General features: G+C 41.6%; 1 protein-coding gene across 1 annotated transcript in view; it reads right to left on the bottom strand.

Moving 5' to 3' along the window:
- The window catches only part of crhr1 (corticotropin releasing hormone receptor 1), a 150,392-nt gene that overhangs the window by 40,929 nt on the left and 86,777 nt on the right, over positions 1–22,686 (bottom strand). The window contains exon 6 of the mRNA XM_065252717.1: positions 3,709–3,815. Coding sequence (XP_065108789.1) covers positions 3,709–3,815 — 107 coding nt within the window. The remainder of the gene's footprint in view (positions 1–3,708; positions 3,816–22,686) is intronic.

The following is a 22,686-nucleotide window of genomic DNA, read 5'->3' on the forward strand; positions in this document are numbered from 1 at the left end:
TCCGTCTTTCCGCAATACCGCTATTATCCACCAGGTGGCGCCCTTCCGCAACTTTTTAAACCCGGAAGTATTGCCCTATGGCAAGCTGCTGCATGTCCGTGTCTGTTTTAAAGATCGCTCTGAATGGGATCTCTATGAAAAGTCCGTCACAAAAATGGAATTATCTCTGCTTTTTGCTCAAAATGTGGTGTTTTTGCAGAAACCTACCCATATTCAAAAGCTGATTACAAAAGAACCACTAAAGGTAGGATGAAACGTTTTTTTTTTTGTTTGAAAGCAGAGGGTCTGTTCTTTCATTTGGTATATTGTATGTTTATATATTTAAAGAAGAACATTTCTTGGAAGGCATTAAACTTTGGTGAAAATCATGAAAAACGCTGGCGCTGGCTGGCAACTTTTTTTTAAAACGCTGGCGGTGATAGAGTTAATTGAATTAAAGGGAAAGTTCACCCAAACATTTACAGCTGACGATACTCATTGACTTCTATAGTATTTGTTTTTCCTGCTATGGAAGTAAATGGATACAGTACCATCAACTGTGCTTACCATCATTTAAATAAAATATCTACTTTAACAGAAGTGTTCAACAGAATAAAGAAACTCATACAGGTTTTGAAAAACATGAGGGTAAATGATGACCATCATTTTTGGGTGAACTATCCTTTTTATCTTGAAGTCCAAGATAAAATTGAAATGTAATGTTTGCAATGGTAAAAAATGTAAAAAAAAATCAATAACAATTTTAATAGCACACTAAAAAATACTTAAGAAAATAAATCTTGCCTGTCAATTGAAGATGTGTCATCTGAATAACACTAGATAATATTGGCCTAGAGCTTCACAACACAATTAGCAAAGCACAGTTGAAAACACAATAGAAATAAGCCACACAACTAAAACATTACAACACATATATATATATAAGAATTCAGATAGTAACTATATGAGCTGTCAAGAAGTGACATCACCTCATCTAAAAGACAAACCTCTCAGTTTGACTGAGCATTATTTAATGGCAACAACTTAAAAAAACCCTTCAGTTACAATTCCTAAACTGTGATATTTCTGCACAGAAATAATTAAACACAGAGTCATACGAGTATGTCATATGTCGGCTATCAAAACCTGGATGCAACACAACTTTCTCAAACTGAACAGCGATAAAACTGAATTCCTACTCATAGGCTCCAAATCAACACTTAGCAAAACCAATAACCCCACTCCCACCATAGACAGCACCACTGTCTTCCCATCTTCCCAGGCCTGTAACCTTGGCGTGATTTTGGATCCCACCCTCTCCCTTAAGCCCCACATCCGCCATGTCATCAAAACCTCTTTCTTTCACCTCCGCAACATCGCCAAAATCAGACCCTCTCTCACACCCCTCCTCTGCTACAGTAAAAGACTCATTTACGCCTTCATCTCTTCCCGACTGAATTACTGCAACTCACTTCTCCTTGGCATCAGCTCCTCCAACATCAACCGACTCCAATTGCTACAGAACGCGGCTGCTCGACTCATCACCTGCTCCAAATCCTGGCAACACATCACTCCAGTCTTAAAACAACTCCACTGGCTTCCTATTTCCCATCGGATCACCTACAAAATCTTGGTCCTCACCTACAAAGCCCTTCACCATCTGGCATCCTCATACCTCACTGACCTCCTCTCCCCATACAAACCCTCACGGTCTCTCAACTTTGAGTTCATGAAAAGCGCTATATAAATTAAATTTATTATTATTATTATTATTATGTAGTGCTGAGCTGTCTTAATTTCTACACCACAACTCAAAAATCCCATTGCCGAACAGCAGTCTGCTGACCCATGGCTTATTGATCGCTCGATGACAAGTGAGATATAACCTGGACGGTTTATCCTTGAACCCCAGAGATCTCAAGGAGGACCTGTCACTAAAGCGTCACTCGCGGTCACAAAGCATATACTGTATTATTCATCACTTCATTCAGTTGGCCACCTGATGTAAAGTTAACTGTCACGGAAAATCAATCGATGTACTGATTGGATGTGACAGGAGGACAGCCTATATTTGTGTTGGGGATGAGGCCCACATCACACTCAGTTAAACTTATGAAAAGCTGATCGATGCTAAGGACAATGAGCATTTTTGTGGAGCTGGCCAGAAAAGTGAGTATTTGTGGGAAATCCTGTGGGGAGAGTTTTTGCAGAAATTTATAAAATTGGTAACACTTTACAACAAGGTTGTATGATTATGTTTATTAATGCATTAGCTAACATGAACTAACAAAGAGCTATATAGTTTTTTAAAACATTTATTAAGCTTTGTTTATGTTAATTTCCGCATTTAATAACACATAAAGATGTATTTGTAGTATTAAAACATTGCTTTATTGTCTGGGATCCCTTCATTGCCTATCTTTCTGAAAATATCAATATTTCTTAGAGTATGTCAACATAGGTATTAAGTTAATGGACATTTGTCTTGACACTTATTGCTTTTCAATATGTATTGAGCGTTTTATTCACTTATTTAATTTATTACCATTATTTATTTTATTTTATTTTCATTTTTTTATCCAGTCTGTTTGAATATACTTTAATATAGTTTTCCCCCTTTTTTTCTTTTCTTTATTTATTTTTAATTTTTTCTGTTTTTGCTCTTTTAGGGGGGGTGGGTCGAGGTTAAAAAAAAATTGTTCATGATTCTCCTGTATATTTTTGTAAAAGATCAATAAACAGAAAAAAAACCATTGCTTTATTGAGTAATTCAGAAAATATACACTTTATCCTTTAACTCTTCCCCACCATTGATGAGTTATCATGTCAATTAATAGAAAACATTAGCATGGAAAAAACGTGGTCCTGATGAGTTTTTATGGTTGTCCCTAATACAGCAATTAACCAATTTATAAAAAAGCTGAAGCAAAAAAATATTTATTAATTTTAAATTCTGTGTATGTTTTGATAATCATTCTGAATCTGATCTCTAACAAAATTCCTTCACAAAAAAACAATTATTTCAGCTTTTTCAAAAAAAAAAACCCATATTTAAGAGTATATAAGCAGAAAAAAATATAGATACGATAAAAGTTTTTCCCCATTTTGTTTGTTTGTTTATTGTTTGTTTAAAAGCAGAGGGTCTGTTCTTTCAATTGATATATTTTTATATATTTATATATATATATATATATATATATAAATACCTTACAATCAGCCGTTTTTATCTCCATACACCGTGGGTCCCCTTACCTGGACGTCTCCATTTTGCCCCTCGATGTTTCTACAGTAGCCCTAAACGGAAAAACTGCTCTAAAGATTGTGTTTTGTCACTACGTTGTCTCAGACACTGACGTTTGTCTTGTGGCGGCTACTGTAGCTTCTCTATGCGTTTCGAAAGGGAGGGGTGAACTGTGGACGGAGCAGTTGGTTTCAATTCGCAATCTCACCAATAGAAGCCTCTAAAATCTACACACAGCACCTATAAATAATCCATACCAGTACTCAGTTAAGTCACTTGAACTATAAAGAAGCAACATCAGAGATTTTCCTCAAAGTTATAGTATAGGAAGGTGAAAGCTGACTGCTTTATATTCCCAAGTTGCCTCGGTGCCACTCGCTTTAAAACCAAGTAGAGCGGCCCATATAATTCTGTCTCATACTGTACATGTCCAGTGGTGTGACTAATGCACATGTCGCTCAATTCCACACGCTCCACACTTCACCCACCTGAGCCTCATGAAGAGGATGAAGGCGACCAGCAGGGCTCCCAGCGATATACAGTGTCCCAAGTAGTTTATGATGACCGCAATGTGGTAATGCAGCTTACTCTTTTTCTGAAAGATCATAGACAGACACACAGAGAGACACATTAGGAAGATGAGAGACTTTTTGCAGATGTGACATCTAAATCCCAACACGGAAGAAGCGCTAAAAGCTTTTTGGGGCATTAAAAGGAAAAGATTACATCTTGGAAAAAGCTACTCTACTTTTGTTTTTTTTTTGCATTACAATTTTGTCAAAAATAACCAATTGGCCTTCATATAACTATTACATCTACAGTTTACCCAATAAAGAAAAGCCCCATCATTATGTCTTAAAACTCATATAAAACTCCAAATCTGTTTGCTATTATTGGCTTTTGGACCATTTCTTATAGATAGATGATAGTTCATAATGACCATATCTGTCAACAATGGATGAAATAGCATTATAAAAGCATGAGGAAAGTAAAGTCTTTAGGACTTATTTGCAATGTACCAAATTACAGTATCTGAAGGCATACTGTATAATGGCTTGCTTTTACAAGACTTGAAATGCAGCACACACATGCATAAACTATTTTGAATTTCTTTTTTTATACTTCTACTTTCAGCTTGAAATATATGCTCACAAGAAACTGTTGTTGATTAGAAAATAAAACAGCATTCAGGTTAAGACATGACATAAGGGTCCAATAAATAATGACAGGATATTTATTATTGAGTGAAATGCACCCTTATTTTTAAAGAAATAAATATATATTTTTCAACTTATTGACTAATGAGACCCACACAGTGCAGAAAAAATCTCAGACAGGGTCAAAACCACTGGAAAAAAATTGCAGTTTAATTTGCCAGGAAATAAACTTGGAGTCTTCCATGCAAAATCAATTTACTTTATAAATGAATGGCACAATGCTGTATTGATATATAGTCACATTTTGCATTAAAAATGGCATGCAATAAACTTTATCTGAGCAATGGGAGTTTGAACAGTACATGCAGGATCAATTATTTTTCTTAATGATATTTTACATTACAAACAATTCTAGATTCTTGTTTAATATGAGCTCTACCACTGATTGGATATCTTGAAAATACGTTGTTTAATCTGTCAAATGTCTGGATTGATACTCTATTAAGAACTTTCCAGATCAGATTTTTCTGCCTCGGAGGGAATTAGAAATAAATAGCAAAAAACAAGTTAAACATGCAGCCAAGCTGACCGTAAACCCGCTTACACACAAACAACTGTTATATGAACCAGGCTTGCACATGAAGATCAGTTTACACGCCACTGTCTGAAACTAATTCTAACATAAGCCAAGCTTATGATCCCACCAGTTTCCACATGTTATAAATATGTTACCGAGTGATGAGGGAGGCAGATGTTCAGAGTTTCCACTTTCATTATGATTGCCAACCTGACATAATTCCTGCAATAACACGATTAGATTTGGCCATCAAAGGGTCTTGCTCATTGCACATACATAAAGCACACGGTTTTTAAAGTGTCCCAAACTGATTTCAAAGACAGCTACTGAAAGTCAAAGAAGTCAATATAAACTTGCTACAATATGTAAAAGTTACAAAAGTTGTACTTTAAAAAGGAAGCACCCCAGCGACAACGTATTTCTGAAGGCATATGCTGATCACGTAATATTCAGGTTATGGCACATATGTGTGTGAGCATATACAGTAGGCATCATGGGTCCGGGACCTTTTCTTCTCCTGCTTCTAACTGCGTCCTCCTGGTGCAAAAATCTGTTGCTGATTTCCTGTGGTTTTCATAGGCCTGTGAAGCAAAGCCCCCACTGGTCAAACCCACTGGACCACAGCAACCAAAGGAACAGACTCTACAAACTAGCACAGGGACTACAGTCAGTACTGAAATCTACAAGTCTTACAGGACTGGATGAACAAACCAGGTCTAAGAATGGATCTGCTTATTGCTTTAGTGTTAAAATTTTTGCTCATTCACAAGGGGGAATTTCAAAAAAGAGCTTAGATACTGTAGTACACAGAAGTCCCCAAAGTGCAAACGTGCAGATCATCTGGAAAGCAATGGGTTCGATTTTAAGCGTCTCAAATGTTTAAAACATCTGATTTTGCATCTTCAAGGTAGCCTCTCTTTATGTCTTTACATCTGCTAGATGCTTTCTCTACATTATTTGATCCAAGTTATACATTTCAAAAATATAATTATTTTAAAAGCTGACATAACACAAGATGTTTTTGCCAATCTTGGGCCCTATCTTGCACCCAGCGCAATTGACTTTGTCAGTGACGCATGTATCATTCGTATTTTGCACCCGCGCACAGCGGGTTTTTCCCTCCACAGACGCACGTCTGCAAACTAGGGAATGAACTTGCGCTCCCTGGGCACAAAAAAGGAGGCTTGTTCCGGCACAAACCAGGAAAAACAATTGTGCCACTGACCAAAAAAAAAATAGTCTAAAGTCAGTGGCGCGTTGCGCGTGGTTCATTATGCTATTTTAAGGGCGTATGCTTGACCATAATGTATAGCGTGCACAACGCGCACACACTTTGCATCTAATCTACACAGATGCAACAGTTATTTTTGCAAATCATAAATTGTTACAATAAAAAATATTAACACATGAGATAAGGGAAATCATTGTGGTGAGCATTGTGGTGATAGTTTTTATTTATTGTGTGGCTGCGTTAAAAAATTCTCATGCAAATAACGATTAAAATATTTTCATAATTTTGTTGTGTGGCTGTATTACGTTTATTTTATGTAAATAATAATTAAAATGTTTTCATAAGAAACCTTAATGTATATGAACTTGATTTGTAAGAGTACTTTGGGGTTGGACTGCTTGGGTTTCTTGGGTCCGATTTCAAAGCCCCCAAACCCTTTCAGCGGTGAGGGTGGACGCAGCGATGTCCTCTGCTGGCGTCAGGTCCTGTGTAGAGGCAGATCCACCTCCTGTTACACGGCGTGCCCGATTTATGCTGGCAAGCTTGGGATTCCCCCGTCTCCTGACATCATTGTAGCCCTTGGGGCAACGATGGGGATGCCAGCTGATGAGACAATTGTGGCTATTTCCTCTCACGCCTGTTTAACCTACGCTGATTTGGGCGGGTTTCTCCTATCCCCATACAAAACAACTTCTCTGTCTTTGACTGCTCTTACAAGAACGTGGATCTCCTCGGCTGTGAACCGCTCCTGGCGTGCGCCTGGTAAATCCGTCATAATAATAGCAACCCGCCATGGAACTTGCGGCCTTGCGTTTAAAGGGAATGCTGGATAGCGTTCTGATTGGTTTATTTGACGTTACGCCCAAACCACACCTATGAATAATGAACCTACTTCAGACCAACCCCTCATTGATTTGCGCCTGGCGCAAGAGTTATTTCTCCCACCGGGAAAATAGCAACAGCGCCCAAGATCCGCCCACAAAGTCACTTGCGCTTTGCGCTTCGCACTTGCGTTTCAGATCGTTAAAATAGGTCCCCCAATGTTAATCTTGCTTACCTATAGAGTAGAATTTCATCATTCATATGTCCAAAGCGTCTTTCCTGATGTCAGATTTATAAAAGAAAGAACAGGCTTTCCGATTTGTGGCGGAAAAGGACGAACACTTGATAAGACAAAACAGTTGAGTAACAAATACATGACAGTGACACGTTCACAGAAATACGTGACATGTTCACGCAAATGGGCGGAAAAGCGTGTCAGTGTCACGTAAAACACTCATGAAATTATGTGACTATAGGTATGTAATTTCGTGATACAGGGTTGGTGTGTGAACTGTGTATAATAACTCTGTTTAGATAAATGCACAGACATGCTGTATATATTTAAGAAATGTTTACATGTACATTTGTATATTTCTGTTTAATTTATATATATATAAATAATTAATATATAAATATATTTTTTTCTTATAATTATAAATGCAAGCGTGCATATATATATATATATATATATACAATTATTATACACAGCTTACACACATATGATGTAAACAAAATTTTTTATTCTGCTATAGATTAATCATGATTAATCGTTAAGCATCCTTATATTATATATAGATCATAATAAACAAGCAAGTGTTTCTAAACTATTGAACAGCAGATACAAATCTGCTTGAACAAACTAAAATTGTTACACTTCAAACATAATATTAGCATAAAAGTCTGACAACAATACAATCATAAATTGCTTCTTCAGCTCAAACATGTAAAAATTATCCAGTTCATTTATTATCTGTTGTCCATCTTCTCCCCGGTGCAGAAATGACACACTTCACTATTAAAGTGTCTCTTTCAGCTTCCTGAAGCCAAACTAAAGTACTAAAATCACCCTCTACCTGCTTTTGATTTCGACTTGAGCACAGCTTTACGCTTTTTCCCTGATGCCACTTCTTTTAGCTAAATCCCAAGAGAAGGGCTCTTTAAAGCCTCCCCTGTCTGATCCCCGCATTGTATTAAGGTTGTCTTATTTTAGGAAGAGATTCGCTCCACCAACACAACCACCAAAACAGAGCAAAGCATTTCCCCTCGGGATACTGCTGCTGTCTCCTGGCTAGACCTCGAGTCGTCTAAATGCAGACTGTTTCGCACCCAACAAGCCTGTGGGAATGCTTGCTTTCGCATTTACAATTTTTGTGTCATTTCGTTTTTAGAATGCAAGGTTTCTTGTGGGTTTTTGGGGGGAGCCATGGTCCCCATATCAAATTTTCTACTTTAAAAAATGCATGGAGTTTCACCTAAAGGGTGTGCAAGGTCTCTGTGGATGCTACAGTAGCTGAGATAGGACTGACTACATTATTGCATTAACACACCATCTCTTATGGCGTCTGAAGGAAGCGTGTAGGCAATGGCAGTCGTATCGCCAAGGCTGTCTTCTAACACTTTCTGAAAAGACTTCTGTTGAGTGCTTTTTTGTGTTGAGAGCACTAGCGTTTAGCATTGACGTCTTAGCACTTCAAGAGCATGCAAAATATTTAGAGCAATCGAAAAGAGGGAAAAAGTACTTTGGCTCATGGCCTTTGGTTTATCAGTGTCTTTTAACAACAGTGTAAAATTTCATGAGGCAATAGGGAGCAGCATTCGGGCTTCTGTAGTAAAAAGTCTCATTCATATTCTCCACAGAGAAATTGATTTTCAACAAAAACAGAAAAGCCTTTAAAAACAGACCCAAGGTTGTTTAAATGATATATGCTTCTGTTGAAGGCATTAGTCAGGGGTTTCAACTAAATGAGTAAAATTCGTATTTAAAGGAAAAGTTCATCCATCCGGTATGCATATAACTGACTTTCTACAGTTAAACACAAACAAATAATTTAATATTAAAATTTTGTCACGTTGGTGCATCAATACATCACTGAAAAAAATCTCCGGTTCCCTTTCAGTCGGTCACTACGACGTCACGTCGTGACCGACGAATTGGGAACTCGCTTAGAGAGACCAATCTGCTTCGTATACTACTAAAACGCCAATGAACTTGGCATTGAGATATTTGCATAATGCTGGCGCCGCCCCGCCAGGTGCCTTTATAAGCAGCAGGTGCAAATAGGGAAATTAGCTTTTTCGCTTCGAAAGCCGGCTTTATCTGCTACTGAGAAGCTACTTTACTCTGTTGGGATTTGATTGCTGAAGTTGGTTGAACTAGCAGTATCACAGCGGACGCTTCGCTTATTCCACGGCTCTACATCTGTTTATTGTTTTGAGTTTAGTGTGTGCGTTGCCTTCCTGTGCGCTCATCAACTAAGCATCTGAGTGAATTTCCCTAAAAGAGTGATACGAGAGAGCTTTGTGCCTTGTTAAAGGCAGCCACTCTCTCGTATATGTGGAGATCAGCGTCCTTTTCAGGATAGCTTTTCACCCGTGCGATCTTGGATGCGAGAAGTATAGGGTTCCAGTGACGGTCACGAGCGCTGTCTTCGTGCTCAGGCATCGAGCACTCCGGGGCTGCGTTCGTGGAGAGTTTCTGTTCTCTCTGTGAGAGCATAAACCTCTTGGATTGCGGAGACGACTGTCGTTTCTACGGGAACGCTGTCCGCGCCTTTGCAGTGCTGACGCCGCCATGGTGCGGCTGTCAAGCGCTCGCAGGGCGCCCTTCGCGTCACTACGCTGAGTAGGACGGAGGATGCGTCCTCCACCTACCGGCCTTCTCATCCTCAGCCGGTTGAGGCTCCGGTGGAGACTGCAGAGTCGTGTTCTACGATGTCTGCCGAATCCATTGGACCTCCTTCTGGTCCCGTCACTTCTGCAGCATCAGAGGGGTGTCCATTTTTCCTCCGAGGCAGAGTCGTTCCGGAGATGGCGGCCGTGCCCGCGAGCGGCGGGGACGGTAGAGTTGGAAAGGTTAACCCCTCTCCGCCCGAACCGTCCCGCCCACATGATTGGTACTTCGGAGCTGCTCGGGCCTCTCGGTCCTCTCCTCCTGTGCCTTTCTTCCCGACGGCACGAAGAGCTGACGTGATTTGCGGCCGTCCGGCTGTTCAGCTTCACCCCTCACCTCCCTCACCAACGGAGCCGCTAAGGGCGGGGACCCTTTCAGTGGAGCGGGATGCGTTCCTGGAGGGACCACCCAACCCTTCCCTCCCGTGTTTGTAGACAGTTGTCCGGTCACGGACGCTGCCCATCAGGCATGCCGGAGAGGCGGCTTCGGCCCTGCACGCAATAACGTTGCTGCAGGCTCACAAGGATTTACGAGGGAGCCCGCGACCTTCAGTCGTGCGATGTCCACCACAGTGGTTCAAGATCGCCACCTTTGGCTGTGTCTGGCTGACATGACGGACGCAGACGAGAACAACTTGAATGCTCCTGTCTCACAGACCGGCCTCTTCGGCGAGCCAGGGGAGTCGTACAGCTCCGCTGCGCAGACTGAGGCGATCTCCTAGGTCATGCCCCGGCGGAAGAGAGCTGCCCTTGGTCCACCACGCCGGCTCCTCAGTCTGCCTCTCGCCGTCGGCGTCCTGCGGCGACCACCTCCGTTCCCCTCCTCGGACCCCATCTCGGCAGCGCAGGGGAACCGGTCGTCAGCAGCTCGCCCCGCCCGCTTAGCCGCTTCCCGTGGAATTCGGGAGTTTAAGTGGCCAGTGAAGGGCGACCCGGATTGGCAGAGGATCACTCTTCAGGAGATGGAGCTCCTTCCCCCGATAGAGGGTCGGGTGGAAAACCCTTGGTTTGCATATGTTCCACCGGCTGTTCGGCCGGTACCCACTTAACCACACATAAGAGTGCATTCCTCTTCCCTCTCTAGGTCTCCGGAGGATCGAGAGAGCCGTGAGCGGGTCCACACCAGCTCCCCTACCTCTCCTCTATCGCCAGCGGGTGACCTGAGGAGTCCGAGCTCTCCGCTGAGGAGACCGGACCACCAGCACCCTCATCGGAGTCTGCGCTCTCCGTAGAGGAGACCAGATGACCGTTACCCTCAGCGGGCTCAGGTCAGTGTCACACACACATACTGTAGATGTTTATGCTGTCACAGCAGACGCACCGGCAGTCCCACCTGTCTCGCTTCGCTGCCCCACCGCGGGTACTTCGGTAGTGTCGTTATTTCTCCTCGTACGGTGCCTGGGTGCTTGGCTTCAGTTCCCAGCCCGTTTCGTTGGGTTTTACGCACGATCCGCCTCGGTTACGAATCCGGCACTCCCCAAAATTCGGGCTTTCGTTTCACTGTGGTGAAAGCGTCCGATGCACATGTACTGCGTGCAAAAGTCGATATCCTGTTGGCGAAGGATGTTCGAGCCGGTCCCTCTTACCGAGATGATGATGATGATAGGGTTTTTCCAGCCTTTATCTCATAGTACCCAAAATACGCGGCGGGTTACGATCGATTTGATTTACGCACCGGCTCTACGAAGGTGTTCTTTTTGGATGATAACGCCGAGGCTCGTATTTCAATATTCAGATCGGTTTGCAGCCTTAGACCTGTAAGACGTGTACTTTATGTGTCCATCTCCCCTCGCTTTAGACCGTTTTTTCGCTCTGCGTCGTGGGTGGGCATATTAATACTGAGTACACCATTCGAGCTGTCTCTCTCTCTCTCCGTGTCTCCGTGTGCTAGTCACGGCATTAAAATATCAGAGAGAGAGCGTTGTCCGCATTCTGCTTTTATGTACGTCGACTTATAATAGCCTGTTCTTAGCAGACGTGCGCGAACACAGAGAGTTAATGCTTCGGCATCTCGCTCGTTTAAGTCTTCAGGTCGACTGGGAAAGAGCAACTTTGCCCCGTGCAGAGGATCCTTTTTCTCAGTATGGAAATATGACTCGATCGACTAATTGGCGTGTTTTATAAGAGCGCGCAACCTAGTCAGTTCTGACTTGCCTCGGTTTAATTCGAGGGAAGTACGCGGTCCCTCTGAAACAATTTCAGAAGCTCCTGGACATATGACAGCATGCTGCGGCTGTGACATCCGCCCGAGCTGCTTCATATGAGACCGCTTCAGCGTTGGCTTACGATCGAGTCTCGAGGAGAGCGTGGCACACCGACATACACCGTGTAAACATTACACCTGCGTGTCATCTCAATTTTTCCCCGTGGTAGACCCGGCATTTCCGATAGAAGATGTGCCCCTGAGGGGTCTCCTGGCATTCTGTATATTGCAATGCCCTCAGCACGGGATGATCAGCCACGTATGACGGGCTTGCAGTCTCAGGGGTGTGCATAGCACCCCAACTGCCGCGAGCGGTGCGCTGTATATCTGGGACTTGTACGCTCCGCTATGGAGATGCGAGGGAAGGATGTATTAGCCGACACCAATAACATTGCGACTGTTGCGTTATTTACCGTTAAGGCGGTTTTGCGCTCTCGTCACCTGTCGCATCTCGCTCGTCATCTCCTCCTTTGGAGTCAGAAGCATCTGAGGTCCCTTCGTGCCATTTACATCCCGGGTTCGCTCAATACAGCGGCAGACGCGCTTCCCGAGCTGCGCCCCCGGCGAATGGCGACTCCACCTCCAGACGGTCCAGCTAATTTGGAAGAAGTTCGGTTGTGCGTAGATAGATCTGTTTGCGTCGCCGGACGATACCCACTGTCGCCTATTTTATTCACTAACCGAGGGCAGCCTCGGCGTGGATGCGTTGGCACACAGCTGGCCGCGGGGGGTGCGTAAAAACGCATTCCTTCCAGTGAGCTTTATTGCGCAGACACTGTGCAGAGTCAGGCAGGACGAGGAGAGCCTTTTATTAGTCGCCCCGTACTGGACTACCAGGAATTGGTTTTTCAGAGTTAATGCTCCTCGCGACAGCCCCTCCCTGACGATTTCCCCTGAGGAAAGACTTTCTTTCTCAAGGAAGGGGCACATTATGGCACCCGCGCCCCGACCTGTGGGATTTCCATGTATGGTCGTTGAGCGCGCGCAAGGTTTAGGTGATTTATCGCAAGCGGTATCTAACACCATCGACGCGGTTCGAGCACCGTCCACAAGACGGGCTTACGCGCTTAAAGAAACCTTTTTCGTCACCCGGTGCTCTTCGCAACGCGAGGACCCCAGAGAATGCCCATTAACATTGTGCTTTTATATCTTTAACATAGGTTAGATGGTAGGCTGTCCCTCCGCCATTAAAGTTGATATCGCCGCTATTTCTGCTCATCACTCTCTTATCAACGGCAGATCAGTTGGCCAGCATGATTTAATTATTACATTTTAAGAGGCGCTCGCAGGCTAAACCCCCCGCGCCCTCCCCCTTTCCTCCTGAGACCTGTCCATGGTGCTGAAGCCTTCAGGTCTCCCTTTTGAGCCTTTGCAGTCTACGAGTCTGATGTTTTTATCAATGAAAACTCTGACCCTGATAGCATTGGCCTCCATGAAGAGAATAGGGGATTTACATGCATTCTCTGTTGACGATTCGTGCTTTTAGTTTGGTCCTGCTGTCTCACTGAGACCCAGACCAGGCTACGTGCCCAAAGTTCCCACCACTCCCTTCAGAGATAAGGTGGTGAGCTTGCAAGCGCTGCCCCCGGAGGACGCAGACCCAACCATGGCTTTGTTGTGCCCCGTACGCGCACTGCGACTCTACGTGGATCGCACGCAAAGCCTCAGGACCTCAGACCAGCTCTTTGTTTGTTATGGTGGCCAGCAGAAAGGGAAAGCTGTCACTAAGCAGAGGATGTCTCATTGGATAGTTGATACTATCGCCCTGGCTTATAATCTTCAGGGTATTCCTTGCCCCTTTAATTTGAGAGCGCACTCCACACGGAGTGTTGCCTCATCTTGGGCTTTAGCTCGTGGTTCCTCGCTAACAGACATCTGTAGAGCTGCTGGTTGGGCGACACCTAATACGTTCACTAGATTTTACAGTGTTCGTATCGAGCCTGTATCCTCTCGTGTTCTTTCCTCACCAGGGGGAGCACGGAGAACAGTCTCGCAGGTCGGCTTGCAGCCTCCAACTGATGCTTCATAACTGTGTCAGTATGGAAGGCCTTCAGAACAAAAATGCGTAATGGTTTGAATTGTTCTTCCTCCGCTGCCTTGGCAGCCTTTGTTGCGGAGCATTGGCTGTCAGCCTTTCACTAGCTGTATCCTCGCGAACCTACGTGTCTGGCTCGGGCTCCACATTGTGTCCCACCGGGTTCCTTTGTGAGTATTTTTCCGTGGGGTTAATCCTACCAGCCCACGTTTCCCTTAGCAGAGCACTGCTTTGCTTACACAGCCACGGCTGTCTTTATTCCTCAACTACGGTTGACTTCGCCCACCATTAGCCCTTAAGACGGGCGGTGGCTTCCGCAGCGTTCCTATCCCGCTCAGGTAGGGCGCTTCCCAGTCGCTGGCACTTCTGTGGGGTTAAAGGAACATCTAGTGCCCGGCCTTCTGCCTTAAAACCTACCTCCTCCTCCTTAAGTGGAACCGGAGGGCTTTTACGCAGTCACTGGAAGAGGTCAGCCCCTAGTGGCGTTTTGGTAGGGATTCCCAATTCGTCGGTCACGACGTGACGTCGTAGTGACCGACTGAAAGGGAACGTCTCGGTTACGGATGTAACCCTCGTTCCCTGAAGGAGGGAACGGAGACGTCACGTCCCGTCGCCACAGGTGCTGCCACCTGCTGTTTATCGGCCGGTCTCATTTTCCCGGCTTTCTCAGCGAAAAGAAGCTAATTTCCCTATTTGCACCTGCTGCTTATAAAGGCACCTGGCGGGGCGGCGCCAGCATTATGCAAATATCTCAATGCCAAGTTCATTGGCGTTTTAGTAGTATACGAAGCAGATTGGTCTCTCTAAGCGAGTTCCCAATTCGTCGGTCACGACGTGACGTCTCCGTTCCCTCCTTCAGGGAACGAGGGTTACATCCGTAACCGAGACGTTTCACATGATTGAATTAAGTTTTCTTAAAATAATTTTTCTGAGAAAAAATTGTTGGATCTAAGTAATTTAATTATGTACAGCAGTTCAACATGATTGAATCAAGTTTTCTTAAAATAAAATGAATTTTAATTAATGTTAATTTCATTTTAAGAAAACCTAATTTAATCATGTGCAGCCAATGTCCAGAAGTTTTTTTCAGTGCATTAGTTCTTGTGTGTTTCATAACAAAACACATGTACAGTAGTACAACAACCCAAAAGACACATGAGAACCAATGAGATTCGATTTAAATGATATGTTGCCTTAACTGAACTTATTTTGCCGATTTGAAGTATACATACAGTAGTGTACAAAAGTCTTAGCCCACCATTACCAGCTTTGTTGTTTTAACAAAGTTTTAATGTCCATCGATATTTATATTTCAATCTTTTTAAGATACAAACAGAAAATATAGGAAATATGTACACAAAATTTAAAAACAAAACCATTTTTGTAAGTAAATGTCTTCTTGAGGCATTGGTCTGTATTTAGTGTGACCTCTCTTGGCACTAAACACATTTTGAGCGTTTTTTAGGAGACTGAAGTCCAGAAGTCATTCGATTAGAATTAGAAATTAGGATTTAATTTACTTTAGGTTTAAGAGATCCTGCTATTGCTCAAGTGGAAGGGGAGTTTACCCTAAATACTTGGCACTTCAGCTTATACTTGTATACTGTTTTTAACAATACATACACATTTCCTGTATTTTCTGGTTGTATTCTAATAAAGAGACTGAGAAATAAATATATATGATCACTACTGTATACAATTGCAAAAACAAAAAATCGAATTGTACCATTGTGACCTAAGACTTTTGCCCAGTACTGTATATACTGTATATATACTCTCAGAGTAAGTATAGTTCCCTATCGAGGGAACTTGCACTGCGTCACCGTAGTGACTCTTTGGGAATGCCTCCTGGCATGAGTGCATCTGAATGTGTATCAAACTCAACCAATGGTGGGGCGTAACGTCATTGGTAGAATGATGTGAGAGCCAGGAAGTATAAAAGGAGACCTAAAAAACGCCCTCACTATCTGAAATATTGCCGAAGGGCTGTAGGGATGTAGGAAGTATGGCAAGGGCGATGCAGCGTCTCGTTCCCTTCTTAGGGAACAAGAGTTACATACCTAACCTGAGACATTGCTCTGAATAGTTTTTTCCTACAAATTTATCACTTTGGTTCAGAAAACTGAAACTATATAACTATATGGATTAGAAAACGAATCTATATAGACTGGAGTCACATATATTACTTTATTGATGGATGTATGTGCTTTTTGAAGCTTCACCATGTTGACCCCCATATAAGAAGATAACATGACAGCATTTTAATATAAAATTATTAATTTGTGTAACTGAATGAAGTCATATACATTTGGGATGGCATAAGGATGAATTAATTAAGAGAGAACTGTCATAATGTGATGCAATCTGGGAAAATCCATCACATGGTGAAATTGTATCAATTTTAGGTACATTTTATCACCAAACTTAAAATATTTATAATTTTATGTACAGTAATGAGAAGCATAACTGGACTGTGGATGTGATGTCAGTAAGATTTTAAGTAAATCGTCAAAGTTCTGATGTGACTTTTATAAGATTCAACCACTTTAGGGTTATACATTTTATGCTTAAGCACTCCGGTCCTTTAAATTATTTAAAAATAATGCACACCCGCTGTGTAACTACCACTGCGGGTGTGAATTATTTTCAAGAAATTCAAAGGACCGGAGTCAATTATTTCTTACATTAAATCTATAATCCTACAGTGGGTGGTTCCTTAGAATCACCAATTAGAGAAGCATCAGTCACCATGGAAACAATAACATCCCAAATTAAGTCTGATAAGATGATCCCTCTCAATACGCACAATGTCTGAATTCTCAAATAACATAAATATTTGTATAAATCTGCATGCCCCCCCAAAAAAACTTAAAACAGATATAAAACATAAATATATTGTATTTAATACATAATGTTACTGTTTTTGTAATGTGCTGTAAGGTGAGAAGTAACATTTTCTGTTTACAAAAGTTCACTGTCATGATCACAAATTCAATGCAAAAAACTGTCCTGCATCTACATCCATTCATTTGCGAGGTGTTTTTTGTGTTATGAGTTTCGGCAACTCTCAAAACTTCCAATGCCACCTCCATGCAGGACTGCATTATTCAATGCTTCAGACTGTAAGTTTGACAGTTGTGTCTCCCACACTGAGCTACATCCATGTGTCCTGTATACATAATCCAATAATGTCAACTCAAATCAATATTTAACCTTCCTTTCATATCCATTATTGTCTATTTATATATGTTATAAGCATAAGATAATGCACAGTCAGCAATAGCGAGTATTGCAAAACAAACACCTTTAGGATGACACAAGACCTGTCTGCGTTTACTTCAAGATAATGACTAGCCGACTGTAAGTCTCTTACATAAGCAATATCAGTATAACATAAGCAATAAAAATCTTTTTCCATATTAAGACTGCCTGACATTACAGGTTACTTAGAAAACTCACAGGAAACAGATTGGCTCATGCACCACTACACCAAGCTTACACATTTTTGTCACATAACCAGGTGGTTTAAGGGCAATTGCTCATTGAGGTTAAACGGCATCATATCTTGTGTCATTTCGTTGTGGTTTCCCTTGCTGCAATAAGAAAGCACTCATTTGAAACACAGTATTAAACCTGTTTCTCATTAGCCGAAAGGAAATTTTAATATGTAAAGACTCACAACTGCTGAAGCGATAAAGGCAATCTGTTATCTCTTTACAAATGCTCCACCCTCGTTTAAAAAAACGGCGAGATACTGTAAGAGAGTGTCCTGTGCCTCATTAAACATCTAAAGATAATCATTTCATTGGGCACTGGTTTTTATTAACTTGCTCTGCTTGTGGAGAGACCCCTTTAATGGTGTCTGAAATGTTTTTTGGTTCTGTGTGTTTTTTTTCTTTCTGTCTTTTAGAGGACTCAAAAATTCACAAGTAAATAACAAAGTTGCTTTTTACTGCTTGATTAATTCCCTCTTAGGGATTTCAGTAGCTGTTTAGTGAGACTTCCAAAAGGTTGTTATTTAAATTTCATCAAAACATTTAGTGTATTGGTTATATGACTTCTCGAAGGATGGGTTAACTTTAGTAGTGTCATACTTGAAAAACAGATGAAAAGGTCATTAATTAATTTTACATTTCTGATGACTTTCAACATACGCACAAATAAGAAATGTAGATATATTTTTTTAATGTACCATAAAATTTGTGTTTTTACAGTCCAATTGGGCTCACCATGGCTGGGGCAGGAGCGAATTAAAGGATGACTCAAATTAACTTTTTGAAGTACTGTTCAAACGTTTGGGAACACTTATTATTATTTTTTTACATTTTAAAGTAATAGTAAACTCTGAAAAATTATGGAATAACACAACTGTAACCAGTGGCGGCTTTTGGCATGGGTGACATGGGCAGTGGGAGCGGGGGATGTTGGATGATACGGGACGCCTGCAGAAAGGCGCCTATAAAAAAATCCTGTGACCGGGACGTTTACCACTCATACATGTCACTTTGCTGTCAGTTAACCTGTTCGGGACTATGGGGGTGTGTCCTCCCAGGACGCAGGGGTAGTGTGCTCGGGTTCACAATATGTTTATTTTGTATGCTATTTAACACATTATGCGTCATTTTTAACACCATCTCACGAGAATTCGTACATATTTTATGAGTTGGCTAATTCATACGACCACATTCGTAAGTTTTGGTTTGATTGGCCTTGACCCCTGTGACGTTGGGGTTAGGTGCGGGGTTAGGGGTTTCGTTTCGTTGTTGGTTTTTCACGAGAATTGTATGATTTCGCACGATTAACTTCGTATGAATTGATACAAATTAAAAAGATCAGGCTGGTCATTTTATGTATTTTTGACTACACTGTAAAAAATCCAATTAATGAAATTTTGGACGGGCAAAAATATATCAGTTAAACCAATTTTTTTGTTTGAGCTAGTTGAGAAGACATTGTATTTTAAGTCTAGATAAATCTGTGTTTAAAACATTAAATGAATGGTTATTTTCAAATCCAGTCAACATTCAGAATGGCTAATGTTGACTGAACTAATTAAGACAAATCTGGTCAATATGTGGACTTATGACAGCTATGTTTCCTGACAGCAAAATGCTCCTAATATTACTGTTATTTGGTCACAAAATGTAATTGTAAGAGTTGTTCAGGCGTGAATGTATGTGCTTAAAGTTTAAATATGCGGTCGGTTAATAAAGATAGCGTCTATTTAAAAGTGTGCTCGGACACTTTCGGACGGAGATGAGCTCCAGAAGAGCTCCAGAAAATCAACGGCGCTTAAGCGCTCACACCCCGCTCAGCGCAGCCTCGCCTCGGCAAGCCCATCGGAAATCGACTGCTGGCTCTGATATCTCTGTGGCGTTTAAACGTGATTTAATTCATTTTAATTTCTCATACTTAACAATGAAAGAGTTATGTTTTAAATCATATTTAAGATTGCACTTAATTGATATCGCTGTTGAGTGATGTTTCATATCTTTTACTTTATAACCGGACTGCATGCGAATTTGATCAGAGCTGAAGGAGCGGGTGGAGAAATAGTCCCAATATCATAACAATCTTAAATAAAACTTCTAAATATACCCGTGTGTGTACCCGTGTGTGTACCCGTTAATTTAAAATGTCTTAACTCGGAAGGATCTGGATCACAGGTCATTTCATCTGAGATCAATCCGCACCTAACAGCCTGAATCACTTACTGATTCACAGGACACAAGTCATCAGCTGTTTCCTCAAGTTCACGTCAGGTAAGTGTTTGTAAATAAATGTTAATTTTAGACTATATTAATAGGCAAAGACGCAAATACTCAACGTTTTTGTAAAGATATAAGTTATATAAAGGTGTGTTATGTTATGTGTCCGAGTTAAAGTGGAGCTATTTTAGTTAAGATTACCGGACAGGGTTTATTACTCCGTCTTAAATATAATTGGGACATTTTTACAAACAAACCTTATAAAATACAATACTGGCGTGCATTTTGAGACAAAACAATAGCACTCATATGTTAAGAGATGTCAGTATTTTAGTCAGTGATAAGTCCTGTTCGAGAAAACCGCCCAATAGTGTTTAATTCAATTACGTGTGATGTCTGAGGGAAATTTGGCAATTTTAGGGTATAAAGTCTTTCACCGTCAAGCTTTATTATATTAAACATGTATTTATGTATGTATTTATATTCCTCTGTTTATCAAACCAGAGCGGTGATGATGTGGAGAGAGGAAGACCAGAATGTTACGTGGCGAAAGAAGTTCTCCTAAATGGCCCTGGAGATGTTCTGACTGACTTTGGAGGGCTTTTGGACTGTTTTATGCCCTCTATTTAGAGAAGACTTAATTCTGTATGTTCAGTCTGTATGATAAGTGAATAAAGCTTTTGTTTTTATGGGACTGAAGTTAATTATTTGTTAAAAACACCAGCATAAATTATTTGATAAATAATTTTAAAAAGTTTATTAAAAATTTCCAAATAATAAATATGAATTGAAGTAAAACATAAAACATTGAGTAAATACCCACATTTTAATTGACAGAGTCTTTACTGTAAGTTTTTAAAGATTCAACTGATTAAAACATTTTAGTTGAATGAACTATAAAGCTTATTGAGCCAACATACTTTTTTATATTTGAGTCAAGTTTGGGCCAACTAAAAAACATCAAGTAACACTTTGGAGACAGAAATTGAGTGAACGTAAAATTTCTGTGGAACTAGTTACTAAAAAATTATTCATTGAGCCAACAATTTATTTTTTACAGTGTATACTGTACTTATAAAATAAATATAAGATACAATAATGAAAATAATTTCAGTTAAGCATTTCAAAACTTTAAATGGCAGTGTATGTTGATTTGCACAACTAAAATTATGTTTTAAGAGTAAACATTTAAACATAAACTTGTTGGTGTGTTTTAAAATATTTTCTCAGGGTTAATTTAAATGTCACGGTTGATTAAGAGTTGTAAGTTCATTTTTTTATCTGCATTTTTTTAGAATATCAAAAGCATGATAACTGTTGAATATAAAAAAAACTGATGCTTTAAAAAGCAACATGTATGAGAAGTTCAATAATAAAAACAGAGTTATTCTTTTTAAATTAAAATAAAAAAAACTTTCTATCAGTTGTGTTTAAAAATGTGCATCAGGAGAGTTCCTATTCTAAAAAGCCATAGGGCAAAAAGTGAAAAAAATCTTTTCACAACAAACTGTGTAGCAAACAGTACTGTACATAGATATCCCAAATATCATTATGAATGAATAAAGGCAGGCTGTCTAAATCCAATGACAGCTGCCACAGTACACTGTCTCTAGTACTTTCTCTTTCGCCTGAAGCACAGTGATTGTAGGTTTACTCAACCCGCTTGGCCGTTCATGTTCCCCTGGGCAAAACCCACGCGAGTGTGGCCATCCCTGCTGACTCCATTTCCACATTTGCTTAAGCTGTGAGCACCACGGTGCCACCACATGTTCTCCTGTGAGCAAACTTATTAATTATTAAATCAACAATCCTGCTGGCAACAGATGGCACAAATAGCGGGCATCTAACACTCGTCTAACTGGCATTGTGTGTTTGTGTACTGTAGGTAAGTGGGTGGGGGTTAGACTACCTAGGATCTGTCACGTGTCTCAGCCGCACTTTGTGCCAGCTGGCCAGCAGGCGGATTTGTATCGCATAAATCCATAGAGGATAACGTCTCGGTTACGGATGTAACCCTCGTTCCCTGAAGGAGGGAACGGAGACGTCACGTCGTGACCGACGAATTGGGAACTCGCTTAGAGAGACCAATCTGCTTCGAATACTACTAAAACGCCAATGAACTTGGCATTGAGATATTTGCATAATGCTGGCGCCGCCCCGCCAGGTGCGTATATAAGCAGCAGGTGCAAATGAGGAAATTAGCTTCTTTTTCGCTGAGAAAGCCGGAAAGTGTGACCGGCCGTAACAGCAGGTGGCAGCACCTGTGGCGACGGGACGTGACGTCTCCGTTCCCTCCTTCAGGGAACGAGGGTTACATCCGTAACCGAGACGTTCCCTTTCAGTCGGTCACTACGACGTCACGTCGTGACCGACGAATTGGGAATCCCTATCAAAACGCCACTAGGGGCTGACCTCTTCCAGTGTCTGCGTAAAGCCCTCCGGTTCCACTTAAGGATAAGGAGAATTAGGTTTTAAGGCAGAAGGCCGGGCACTAGATGTTCCTTTAACCCCACGGAAGTGCCAGCGACTGGGAAGCGCCCTACCTGAGCGGGATAGGAACGCTGCGGAAGCCACCACCCGTCTTAAGGGTTAATGGTGGGCGAAAGTCAACCGTAGTTGAGGTAAAAATGACAGCCGTGGCTGTGTAAGCAAAGCAGTGCTCTGCTAAGGGAAACGTGGGCTAGTAGGATTAACCCCACGGAAAATACTCACAAAGGAACCCGGTGGGACACAATGTGGAGCCCGAGCCAACACGTAGGTTCGCGAGGATGCAGCTAGTGAAGGCTGACAGCCAATGCTCCGCAACAAAGGCTGCCAAGGCAGCGGAGGAAGAACAATTCAAAC

Source organism: Paramisgurnus dabryanus, chromosome 3, assembly GCF_030506205.2.
Source record: "Paramisgurnus dabryanus chromosome 3, PD_genome_1.1, whole genome shotgun sequence".
NCBI classification, from domain to species: Eukaryota; Metazoa; Chordata; class Actinopteri; order Cypriniformes; family Cobitidae; genus Paramisgurnus; species Paramisgurnus dabryanus.